The following is a 12675-nucleotide window of genomic DNA, read 5'->3' as shown; positions in this document are numbered from 1 at the left end:
ATAAACCACCTGATCACACAGAAAAGAACGATAACTGAATATTCATTGCGCCGCCTGTTTTCAGGAGGAAGGCCAGGAACTATGTCAACTTTAAGGCTTTTTTCTGGCAGATTTGAAAGAGCTCCCTCTATGCTCTAGGCCGGTGAACAAACTGCACTTGCACAAGTCATCCAAGTAATTATCTAGGGTAGATAAGCGCCCTGGTAGCTAAGCTCTCACGAAAGCCAGGCTCCATAAAACTGCTAGGTGTTCAGCCTTCAGCAGCTCCAACTATTTTCATCCTACTTCTAAATATGTTCAGCAAAACATATGATCATAAACGCAGACAGATATTACCTCTTTAGTACGTGAAGGACGAGGATATGCTGAAAACGCAGTTGTAATAAGTAATTCATTCCTTTGGAAAGCTATTCATTTATGAGTCTCTAACAGATAATATAGCTTATAGAAGCCTTTATTATAGGGTTTTGGCTTTTTACACAAGCAGCCAAGAAACACAGATGAGATTTTTTTTAAAGCAAATCACAAAAGAAAAAATCTCCATAAAAATCCTGCTCTGCTCACAGCTGCTGAAATACTGTTGACAATATAGAACCCCCAAAAGATTATTCTACTCAAAAATATTACATATATGAGTGTATAAAGAAACCCATCTTACCCCCTTAGCTATGTCAGCATTTGGCTACACCGCGTGAAAAGGGGCACTGGCATATTCTACCCAGATACAAACTCAAGAGCGTTCCTGTGTGCATTCATGTCACTGCAAACCAGGACTCTTCTTCCAGAGAACAGAAACATCTTCCTCTCCGATGAGATTCACATTATTCAACCTGCTACAAACATTTCTATCATCTCAGACAGTAACGCAGTGAGTTACTTCTATTTTAATTCAGAAGGAAAACGATGGTTACCAACAGGAGTCCCGGCAACGATCAAAACATGAAACTGAGGAGCATGTGTTTCTGAACATTATTTCTTTGAACTCAAAGTCTCACTCATAAAACTTAAGTCTGCAGAAATGTTTTGTCAGCTTCAGCTCTTGCTGGATGAGATTTAGGGCTCTCAGTTGCTGTTTAGCATTCTAGTTGTTGCCGTCATGTTAACTACCTCAAGCCAGCTGCACCACCCCAGACTTGCACCACCCTTCTTAGAGAAAATCACTCAAAATAAAGGCGAATCACACATGGTTGTTAATTAGATTTTCACCCTAAGAAGCCCCTCTCCTCACCAGAGCGCCTGTTTATCCCTTTAAACAAACTAACAATTCTGACCACACAACTATGGTTCTGAGATCTTCACCCTATTTCTCGGTAAATTGAGTCGACCAGCAAAAGGGAATCAGAATTCGCACCCCAGTTTTGAGCTTACTACACCATCGGTCGAGGTGATGATGATGAAGACGAAGGCTTATTACTCTTCCCACTGTGTATTGCATTCTAAAATGGTGGCCATGTCTGTCTAGGATTCAGCTCGCAGAGCCACCAGCCCAACTCCCAGCTGCGGAGTTTGGGGGGGTCCAACTTGAGGCACAGTTACCTGGGTTCAGCTGAGCCGGGGCGGGGGCAGGGCCGGGGGCAGGTTGCCGCGGGGCCAGGGGCGGGCGAGGAGCGGGCTCCCCAGCCCTACACCACCACAATGCCAACATGGAGGGCAACACCCAGGCAGCTGCCTCCTCCGGGGCTCGGCACGGCGACCGCTCGCCCCCCGCAGCCGCTCCAGGCGCGGGGCTGCGGCCAAACTTGGAACTTTTGGGGGCCGAGCGGCGGGGGCAGGGAGCGAGGCCGAGCCCGGCGAGGCGGGGAGCGCGGCGCGGCCGGGGCAGCCGCTCCCCCACCGCACCCGGCGGCCGCTCCGGCCACTTTCCAGCCGGGCAACTCCGGCACTTGGGAGCGACTTTGCGGGAGGGGCCGGGCGCGCTGGCCGCTCGCCCTCCAGCCCCGCGCCCCCCGGCCCGGGGGCGGTGAAACTTCCGAGCGGCGTCAGGGGCGGCCCCGCCGCCCTCCCCGGCCGGCCCCACCTGCCCGGGGGTCACCTGCGCGGCCGCGGGGAGCGGAGCGGCCGCCGGCGTCGGGGGGGTGGGGGGGGGGGGAAGGGGCGGGTGGTCGCCGGGGCGGGCCGGGCCGGGCCGCCACACAAAGGCCGTTCCCCGGCGGCGCCATGCGGGCACTCACCGGCGGCGGCCGCACCTTGCAGATGCCGGTCTGCTCGGCGATGGGCCGGATCTTGTGGATGAAGGCGAAGGGGTCGGCGAACTCCTCCCAGCTGGGCTCGAAGACGGGGCACTCGGGCGGGGGCAGGAACTCGGCCATGGCCCGGGCCAGGGGCCGCTCGCCCCGCTCCGCCGCCGCCGCCGCTCCGAACAATCCTCCAACAGCCGCTGGGCCGCCGCGCGCCGCTGGAACGGGACGTGCGCCTCCGCCGGGAGGGGGGGGGGGCGGGGGGGGCAACGAGCTAGAGCGCGAGAGAAAAAGAGTCCGCCCCGGCCTGGGCGGGGGGAGGGGGCGGCGGCCGCCCCGCCCCGTCACGCGCCTTTGTGAGGGGGCGTCGGGGCCGGACCCCGGGGAGGGCCCGGTGCCACCGGGGCGGCCCGCGGGCAGCGCTCACCCGGCGGCCGCTGGGCGGGGGAAAGGAACCGGCCGCGGGTCCCCTGGCCGCGGGCCGCAGCCCGCTCTGGGCTGCGCGGGAGCCGCTCCGGCCGCTGCCCGGGCTCGGCGCTGCGGGGCGGCGGGGGAACCGCGGCCTCGAGAGCTCGGGAGCCCTCCCGGCGCTCCGCCGCCCGCCCGGGCCGCAGCCCCGCGCTCCCGCCCCGCTTTCGGCCGCCTTTGTGCGCAGCCCCTTGCCCCGGGCCCCAGGACCGCCCGGCCCCTCTCTCCCCCCCCCAGCACCGCTGGTTCGGGGAGGCCCCTCGCTCCCGGGGGCAGCCCCGCGCCGCACAGGGCCGCCCGCCCCCCCGCCCCGCGCTCCCTGCGGGGCCGCTCCCCCCGCGCCGGGGCCGGTCCCCGCCAGCGGCACATGGGCCGGCGGCCCGCACAGCTCTGTTTACATGCGCGGAGGGATCCGCCACAGCTGACAGCCACCGCCGGCCGGCGCTTCTTTTTTTAAAGAGCCTCTCCGCTCGCCGCCATTGGCTGCGCCGCGGCCGCGTCACAAGCGGGGGCGGGGCCGTGCGGCTCCGCGCGGACGCATTGTCTGGGCCCGGCCGCGGGCGGCCGCCGCGAGCCCCTGGCGGCCCCGGCCCGGCCCCTTTGTTCCGCCACCCGCGGGGGGGGGGGGGGGGAAGCCGGGCCCATTGTCCTGCCGCCGCCCGGGGAGCCCCTCCGCCGCGCCTGGGGCAGCGCGGGGACGCCCGCCTCCACGCCGTTAACGGGAATAAGGGAGCTGCCCCCCCTCCCCCCCGCCCGTTAACGACGTCCCCCGTCCCCCGCCGGGAGGAGGGTGAGGTGCCCCTCCCCCGTTAACCGGGGCGGATTGGAGGGGGCTCCCCCCCCGCGGGGGCTCGGTGCTGCTCGGAGCGGGGGGAGGGGCGGCCCCGCCGCAGCAGCAGGCGCCGCACGTAGCGCACGTGCGTGCCCGGCCCCGCCCCCCCCCCCCCCCCGGCCCCGCCGCCGCCCGCGCCCACTCGCGTCCCCGTTCAACCGAGCGGCCCACGGCGCTCCCGCCGCCATTTACTGCGCCCTGGCCGCGGGGAGGGTGGGGGGCACCACGGTGACAGGCCGGCAGCCGCCCCCCACCCCCCCCCCCCCCCGGGGAGCCAGGGCCGTCCCCAGACCCTTAAGGAGCTTAAGGCATCAAGCTGCGTTCATTATTTTTAGTAATTGTACTAGATGAAAGTCAACCTCGGTGCTGTTACAACCTACACTTAAAAAAAAAAATCAACTTTCAAAACGAGCACACAACACTCATGTTGACATTTTTAATAAAACTTCACTTACTGACCTGAAATTTTGAATAAAACTTGGTGAGACGTTCCCTACTTTATTAACGTAGTGGTTGAAAGAGTCCAACAGAGGCCCGGTCTCTGAGCTCTGCAGCAGGGGAGGACTCGGGGTGCGAGGCCCTGGGGTAGTGTGAGCAGCTGGGAGCTGCTATCGCTCGCGAACGCGGCATCGACTGTCACCACATCCACTGCGTAGCGTCGGGTTGTTCCCTACCACGGATGAACGCTTTCCACATGAAGTGTTCAGAGGAAGGAAGAAGCTGTCAGCTATCTCAACTTCTGCTTGCCATTAGAATCAATAAAAAAACACGCACAAAGCATTCCCTGCCAGTTTAAGATGAACCTTATTCTTCTCACTGAAAAACAAGAGGGGGAAAGAAATGAAAGCAGCTTTTTGTGAAGTGTATGTGTGCAGACAATGGCAGAGGGAGAGCTCCTCCACTCCAAGCCATCATCTCTGGAGCCTTCCCCGCTGCAAACCCGTGCAGCACTGAAACACCGAGGCCGGTGGGACACCTCCCAGCCCAGACACAGGGCACAGAACGGGGAGCCTGCTCCGCACCCCACAACACAGGCCCCCGTCCGACAGGGCTCAGCCAGGGAAGGTGCTGGGTCTGAGCCTGGCCCACATCTCAAGAAGGTGCAGCGCTGGGTGTCAGCACTAAGGGCTGAGCTCTTCTGAAAGTCTCATCCTTGCGGGGACACGCTGGTCCCAGGAGTCACAGACACCCCGATCGGGCTTTAGGGCGACAGCCAGGCTCAGGTTCTCACAGCCCTGGGGAGACCTTGGCCCTTGGGAGCATCTTGGATTTCCATGAGCTCTGCGAAGAGGCTCCTGCCATTTCCTTTGCTGAATTTTATCTGGAGCTGACAGGAGTCAAACCCACTCCCTTGTACAAAAGCAGTATCAAGTTTAGATGGAAATCTTAAACCATGTGTGTAAGATACACAATATCTGGTTTATGCTTTCATTTTACACCAAGGAGACCTCCATTATAAATCACCCAATACCACAATCTGGAGAGAAAACTAAGCTGTTTAATTACCTCTGAACAGCTGCTCTGCATCACATCCGAAACTCAAGGGTCTCTGGCACAGAGGAGAACACTTCAAACAACACCACTTTTGTGACTTTGGGTCTGAGTTTACCCGAGAGTTTCAAGGTTGCTTAAACACCAGAGGTTTCTGGTGTATGGCAAATAAAGTCTTTTTGGTAATGACTCCCCAAGGACTTGCTCTGTCAGAGCTGGAAGGACCATTTTTGCTGATAGTCACATACAAAGGCCTCCTGTGGGACTGATGGAAAAACACTGAAGACCAGTGCAGTGCTTTACCTGGGAAGTTATGATGGAGGAGAAAAAGCACTTGCTACAGAGATCCAAAGGTGATCCGAGCAGGGAGATCAAGAGATGACCCAAGGATAAAAGCAGGTGCCTTGAAGGGAGGGCAAGGCAGCCCAGGTCTGGCTAAGATGGAGATTTAAGGTAAGTAGTAAGCCCTGGAGGGTCTGTATACCTCATCAGGCATCTTACTTGCCTTTCCACCTTGCTACCTGCTAATGTAAATGCTTCATCAACACTAATGTGTACTTCTGCACACTGCCTTCTCTCGTATCCTCCTCCTGCCGTGACATCTGCAGAGTGTTTGTTGTATTCAGGGGATTAACATGGCACAGTGCTGTCTGGCTTAGAAATCAATGGCTCCGGACTCTGTGATGAATTCCCCAAGTGTTACAGAAGCACAAACTGCAGAAAGGAAAGCAGGTTTCACTCAGTTGGAATGAGAATGCAGACATTCCCTCTTCATGGTTCAGCTGACTCTCATTAATTAAAACCTTTTATTAGATAGGCTTTCTTCAAGCCTGTTACACTTGTTCCCAGTGAGCAGAATTTCCTCATTTGCTGCAGTTCAGTGTTATACCCAAGAGACACAGCAGCTGCTGTCCTGGCAGCAGCCTAGCAGAGACATCAAGAAATAAGGGATCAGGTTGGCCCGAGGTGAGGAGCGTCCAGGCTTCTGCCTGAAGCCGAGTACTCTTCCCTAGGTGAATTTTTCCTTGGCAATTCCTCCACTCTCACTCAGTTGCACCTAGTCCTGCACCCAGCTGTGAGCTCTGTACAGAGCATCCATCCAGAATCCTTCACAGCTGAGGATCCCTTCACATAGTGCTTCAGCACAGCTTTCTCCATGTACCATTTGTTTGCAGCAAGTCCCATCAACCTGTAGGGATATTTATCTAATCCTATTTTGTGTTTTCTCAGACAGGAACCATACTGCAAACTTTCCTACCTAGCGCAGGCCTTCCCTTCACTCTTCTGCACTAGCCATCATCTCTCTGGAACACCTCATTCATAAAGCCTACACTGACTTGCTTGGCTTTAGATATCTGACCCAGACACTGCAAAAAGATTAGTTTTCCCCCCTTTTTATGTACATGCCCATACTATCTGAGACCGCCTTTCCTTTTCAGACAAAGGCTGGGTACCAGTTCAAACAGTCATCCCAATTAAGTCAGCATTAATTCAGACTGATACTTGGTTACTTTGATCACATCCCATCTGTTTCCCGGCTCACACTACGGAGCTGTTAATTCCAGTGCTAAGAGTGGGCAGTCACGAAGGGCAGCTGCAGGGTCTCAGTCAGGAGAGGGCACCTTCCACCCCAGGAGCCTGGAGTTGTTGAGTTTAATCCAGTAGCACAGCAAGAGCTCCGACTGCAGCCAGCTCCCCTGGCATGCATCGGCCTGGGACAACAGGAACACTGAGATGAGCTTTAGGAGAGACCATACCCTGGGCCTCCAAGCAGGCAGAAGATACCTGCAGTTTGGACACTGGAAAAGCTAACCAAGCTGCTCCCAGAGGCTCCACAATTAGCAATACTTAGGAAAAGATGCTAATATGACATCTTTATGACAGATTCTGTATTACACAAGCTTCATTCCAGAATTACCTGGAAGCAAGCTGCCCATGAGTCCGAGTTTTAGACTATCATGTCCAGAGACAATTAGCATCACATACAGAGTCTACAGTCAGGTTTTTTGTGTAAGTCATAGATAAGTGAAACTCCATTGAAGTCAAAGCACTCATTTCATCAGCAGAGAGCTTGGCCTAATTAAAATACTATGTGTTTAGATGATCACAATACAGGGCAGGGAGGGAAATACGCTGAGCCTCTCAGCTCTTTAAGAAAATAAGTTCCCTGGGAACAAACAGATTTAGTAAGCAGAATCTATGACAGATCAAACCAAACCAGTTTTCCTAGGCAAGCCAGCAGCCTGTACAAACCTGCAAAGCAGTTTGAGTTTCATCATCAAGGCTAGAAATGGGTTTTACATTTTCCAGAAAGCCAGCTGCTCCCAGAGATGCTGATACATGCCAGACCTTGACAAAAAGTACTATCAGTGTCAAGCCGCTGCAGTATCAGGATCCTGGTTAGAAATATGGAGTATTCTGGATATACCAGGCTATGGACATTTTTTAAGCCTAGCTTCCAGCTCATAGACATCGTACTGACTCTTTGCTTTGATGCTAGGTACCCAGACTCTTTGTCTCATTATGTCCTGGCTAATGAGTCTTAGCAGAAGCAGTCTTAGATGGAAAATTAGGCACCTTGCTGGCAACTTTTGCTATGAGAGAAACATTGGTTTCAATACATACATGCCTCAGTACTTTTCTGCCTTTCAGCAGCTGCACTCCACGCCACTGCCCTGCTCTGTGCTGGCTGACACGCCTGCTCCCTGTCCCTGCGATGCCTTCTGTGCTCTGGGGAAGCCGAGCAAGCACCGCCAGCTCTTAACTCTTCAGACTGCAGGCTGAAGATGTCAAATACAGGAAACCATGCAGAGGGGCCACACTGAAGGGGTAGGCAGGAAATCTGAGCCTCATTTGTGGGCTGGAACTGAGCTGGCCCAGGACGGAAGTCCCACAGCTGCACACAGCTCCTAGTGGGGACTATGTCAATAGACAGGTAAAAACAGCTGGTGAGCATGTGGAGGACTGAAATACCTCTGCTCAAATATGGAAAGTCCTCTGCAGTTGTGCAACTGCCTTCAGCATTAAGAATTTTATTAATAAAAGTGAAGTCCCATACCCTATCATTAGCTACTATTAAAGTCTGAGTAAAGTCTTACTCCAAATCCTTGGCCAGGCTGCCATAAGAACACGGATAAGCAAGCCACAGCCGTAGGAAGCGCTGGAAAGGCAGAGTTGAGGTGCTGTTTCACACGCCTCACTTTGCTCTCAGGCAGCTGCTGACTCATGCTCAACAAATTAGGGTTGTACCTTCTTGCTCTTCAGCATTGCTAATAGCAAACGGCAGCAGTGTGGGACAATCTGCTTCCAGGCAGGACGGGCAGGGGGTGGGATTCTTCCGGTGAAGTGAGGAGGTGACAAGGGACCAGTCATCAAGGGAGCACACGGACAGTCAGTGAGGGTGAGGCTTTAAGGTTCATTATCTTAAAGCAAGTGTCTAAAATAGGTCAGAGTAACCTCATCTTAAAATCCCCTTCTCTGTAGGACACTTGACTGTACAAGGAGACTTGTGTAACTAGTTCAGCTCCAGAACCTGATGCTTGGGAAAATGAACGTCGCTACGAAGCCCTGGCAACAAAACAGAGCAACTTGGGAAACACAACTTGCCATGATGCACAAAACTACAAAGCCTATCTTTTTTTTCTTAGGAAAAACTATTTCAGAAATAAAGACGCAATATTTCCACCCCTAACCCCTCGGCTGCAATGACAGAAAGTACCATTGCAACTGTTCCCCCAAAGTATCTGAACTCAGCTGTGGTTTCTGCACAGGGTGAGTGGAAGCAGCATAAACCCCCCCTCAGAGCAGACTGTACCTTCTGTGACTGTTGCAGAGCCCGCTACCAAAGTGGTGACGCGCTGCACCACCACAGATAAACCCACTGCCCTCCTCTCCACAACTCAGTGACACTACACAGGCCCAGGCAAGGAAGGAAGCTCGTTTTGCAGAAAACGTTTAATTAACAAATCTTGTTCCTAGTCAAGGTTCCTGCCTCTGCTACAGCTGAAATCCCCCATGATTACCCAGACACATGCCCCAGGATTCACTTGGTTTTTAGACACAAAGGGTAACATTAAAGAGGCAATAAGGAGACTTCATTAGCTTGTGCAATAGCACAGGATTCAGGGGATCCTGGTGCTTGGGTACCCTGCAGCTGCATTCAGGACAGATTTATATGCCTACCTCAAATATGCAGATACTATGCAAACTCTGAACACCCCCCCGCCCCATGCCCCAAGAACTTACTATCCAGGTTTCAAATAGCAAGTATGCACAAAGTCACCTATGCCCTTGTGGCTCACTTAAAATACACTGAAAATTTACAGTCCAAGGCTGAACAGACAAGAAGTTTGTCCTTGTTCCATAAGAAGTTTGGTTTTTAAACTACCACAGAAATAGCTGCAGATCACTCAGGTACACTGGAGAATGCGTAAGAGCTACATGAATTAAGGTAAAGAAAACATTTCAGACAATAGTGATGACAAAGGTGACAATGTTAACAAAGCAAAGGTGGTAAGAAACTGCATGAATCATACAAGGCAGCCTGATACAGAATCTGGTAGACAGCATGCAGGTTTAAAACCAGCTGGGGAGGCAGAAGGCATTCAAAGGGGAAAAGGATGTGATTAAACAATCTGGCAATGGAAAGAATTTAGGAGCTCTACAGTCAATAAACTACCAAAATAAACAGACATCAGGCCCTCAGAATGCACAGAGTTCTGAGGGATTTTTGCAAAGGAAGCCTGGCTTATTGCGTTCCTATCTGGAACCATTTGATGAAGATGATGTAAAAATTTCAAAGTCTCCAACAGAATTTAGAGCATCTTTTGCAAGGAAGTACAAGACTGAACAAGAAAAGCTTTCTAGTGACCACAAATACAACTGTAAGGATTGCTCTTGATCTGCCAGCACCTACAATTAGCAAAAAAAGGGTGTATCAGCACATAGGTGCTTTAGAGAAGTGTCTGCAATAAACACACATGAGCGTTTAACACATCTAATCAAAAGTAAACAAGGTCTAAATCAGTATGCAGTCAAGCTGCCCCACTCAGTCTCATCAGGCGAATCTAACACATGCAGACACACTTAGTAGACATTAAATACTTGTAGGCAGTGAAGATAATGAAGCCAGTGCACATATGCTGTAATAGACAAAGCTGGAACTTAAACACACTGTTGATATCTGCAACAGCAGTGAACAAGTAAAGAAACAGACACAGAATTTGAAAACAGAGAGAGGAAGATAAACACTAAACACAGCAAAAAGTAAAACAAGAAACAGAAGAGTACTTTGCATAGAACTGCCAGTAACTGTTGCCTGAATAATGAGGGAAGTCAGAGAAAAGGAAACCCTCCATTTCTGGGTGCCATATGTGCTTACTGCAAGACATTAACACCATTTTCAAAAGCATTTGTGGACAACGGCAGAAACTGTTCTATAATGTACTCTGAGACGTGACTGGGACACTTCCATACGTACATGCACATGCTTTTGCCTTCCACATAAACACTCCATATAAGTTGTGAAGAACAAAGGCAGAAACCATTTTGTCCCAGTCAGAGAGCAGTCGAGCCTGTGGTTTGACAGCAGCTGTAGCTGACCCATGTACCCCATGCTCCCCTGCTCCAGCACCCAGCTGATCCTACACTGAGCCATCTTAGTTCATGACAGCAAAAGAAAACTATGCCCTTCTTCCCACAAAAAGGGGTAAGTTTTTTTGCCAATTTAACACAAAACTTAGTGCCAGAGGCAGCGTAAGAGCAAAAACATGATTGCATGGGTGAGAAAAGAGGGAGGACTGGGATAGCAAAAGCCAGCAGTTAAGCTGGTTTAACTGCAGCTACAGACATAAAACTTAAAAGTAACTCTGCATGGGACACAGCCTTGACAACTTGTGCAGAATTGCACAAGATCAACTCCAGAACTGCTGGAAAATGATGCCAGGCTCAAAATGGTACATTAGCATCTCTTTGAAACAATGCATACCAGCAGTGTTCACCCAAGGCAGGTTCTACAAACTGGATTTTGAAATAACTGAAAAGCCACAAAGATCTCTAGTCTCAGTGTAACCAACTGAAAAGTAGCTTTTGCAAGTGGTAGTGATGTAAGACTATGAAATGCATTTGACAGTTGTAGCCATAGAGCTCTAACAAAAGAAAAAGTAACATGAAGATGCTTAAGGCTTTGGCAGCCTTCTTGAACACTGCTTGGAATTTATCCCCAATTTGAAGCACTGCAACAAGCCACTCACAGCAGCTGTCTCAAAAAGGAACTTGAACTCTGGTGACCAGTAACCGCATAGATGTCTTAGAGAAATTCACAGAAATGACACATTGAAACTGCAAGGTAAGAACAGATTCTCAGAAAGTCTGAGCCATTTTGGACAGAGGAATTTGTCCCCGTTCAAGCCTCTGGAAGTTAAATGCATAGTTCTGGACATGACATCTTCAGCCTTCAACAGGCACCTTGGAAATTCACTTAGAATTCTAACTTTGCCATCTAGAATGGACATTACCTTTTTTCCCCCGCTAATCCCCTTGATACTGCAAAAGAGTCCTAAGTGCACCTAGTTCAAGACTATAGATAACTCAGGTATAATGTCTGGAAAAGTGACTCTTACCCACCAACCATAAGGCACATAGTTTGGGAGAGTTATGAACTGCCTAAGTATCTCCATCACTGATCTCTGTTCAATGAACTGCCCGAGCAGCAAAGCTGACTGATGTTTAAGTAGCAGTATGCAGATAGAGACCAGCAATAGCATCTCACCATTTCAGTCCTAAAATATTGAGAGATAAAAGAACTGCAGCTCTTTAGGAAGAGTTGCAAACAGGCCCTCAACAGTGTAATAGCAGTTAAACATCACCCATCACCTCCAGAAGGTAACAAAGCTGAAGTGGGAGAAATGCCAAACCAGTATTAATGCAACACATTTGGGACAGCCTTTCTGGAGCTCTGATCGGATCCATATGGACAGAAACTCAAGCCTGTAATGTTGTCTTGAAATTGTTTTTTCCAACTTCTCCATGACCATCTGATCTCCAGTCCCAACCTTATAAAGTGAATTTAAATATTCCTACCTAGGATCAGGACTCCCTTCCCACTTCTCAAAACCCACAAAGGCAGGCTTAAACCCTTGATCTTCCCTCAGCCTCAAAAACTACTCAAATTTGCAGAAGTAACACAGTTATCATTGCACATATTGGGCCAAAATTGAGAGAACGCTCACACAAACACTTACTGGTGTGACAGGGGAAGCCTGGGGTAGATCTTAAAGCAGAACTGAGCTCATCCAGTGGGTTGAAGTACTTCATTTTAAAGGACTAAGATACTCTGAGAAAGAAAGGAAGTGCAATTCACTTAAGACTTCCCAAGTCTTCCTGCATTTCTAATGAGGTATTTGAAAAAAGCATTTCCTAAACATTTCTGGAATGTTTTCTAGACCCTCACGCTTATTTACAGTTATTGTTTTCTAGTAAACATTTGAAAAGAAGAATTTAACTTCGTGCCTGATTATTCCAAGCTCTTGACACATACCAGGAAAACCAAAACAATGCTGCAGAGAAACTGAAGCATGCTCCTGAAAGATAATGGGAAGGTTTACAACTCACTGAGGAAACAGGACAGTATCACAAGAGCTAAGAATATCTTTAAACAAGTTAACATGTTTTGTCACATGAAGCTGGCCATGGAAAGTTGAGTTTTCA

General features: G+C 50.9%; 1 protein-coding gene across 1 annotated transcript in view; it reads right to left on the bottom strand.

The window, feature by feature from the left end:
- The window catches only part of KDM5B (lysine demethylase 5B), a 59289-nt gene extending 56790 nt beyond the window's left edge, over positions 1-2499 (bottom strand). Inside the window, exon 1 of the mRNA XM_074893455.1 lies at positions 2172-2499. Within this exon, the coding sequence (XP_074749556.1) occupies positions 2172-2309 (138 nt within the window). The 5' untranslated portion in view covers positions 2310-2499. The remainder of the gene's footprint in view (positions 1-2171) is intronic.
- Between the last annotated feature and the right edge of the window lie 10176 nt (positions 2500-12675).

This window comes from Strix uralensis, chromosome 24 (genome assembly GCF_047716275.1).
Source record: "Strix uralensis isolate ZFMK-TIS-50842 chromosome 24, bStrUra1, whole genome shotgun sequence".
Lineage (NCBI taxonomy): Eukaryota > Metazoa > Chordata > Aves > Strigiformes > Strigidae > Strix > Strix uralensis.
The sequence above is the reverse complement of the archived record's forward strand: the minus strand, read 5'-3'. Positions and strand labels throughout refer to the sequence as shown.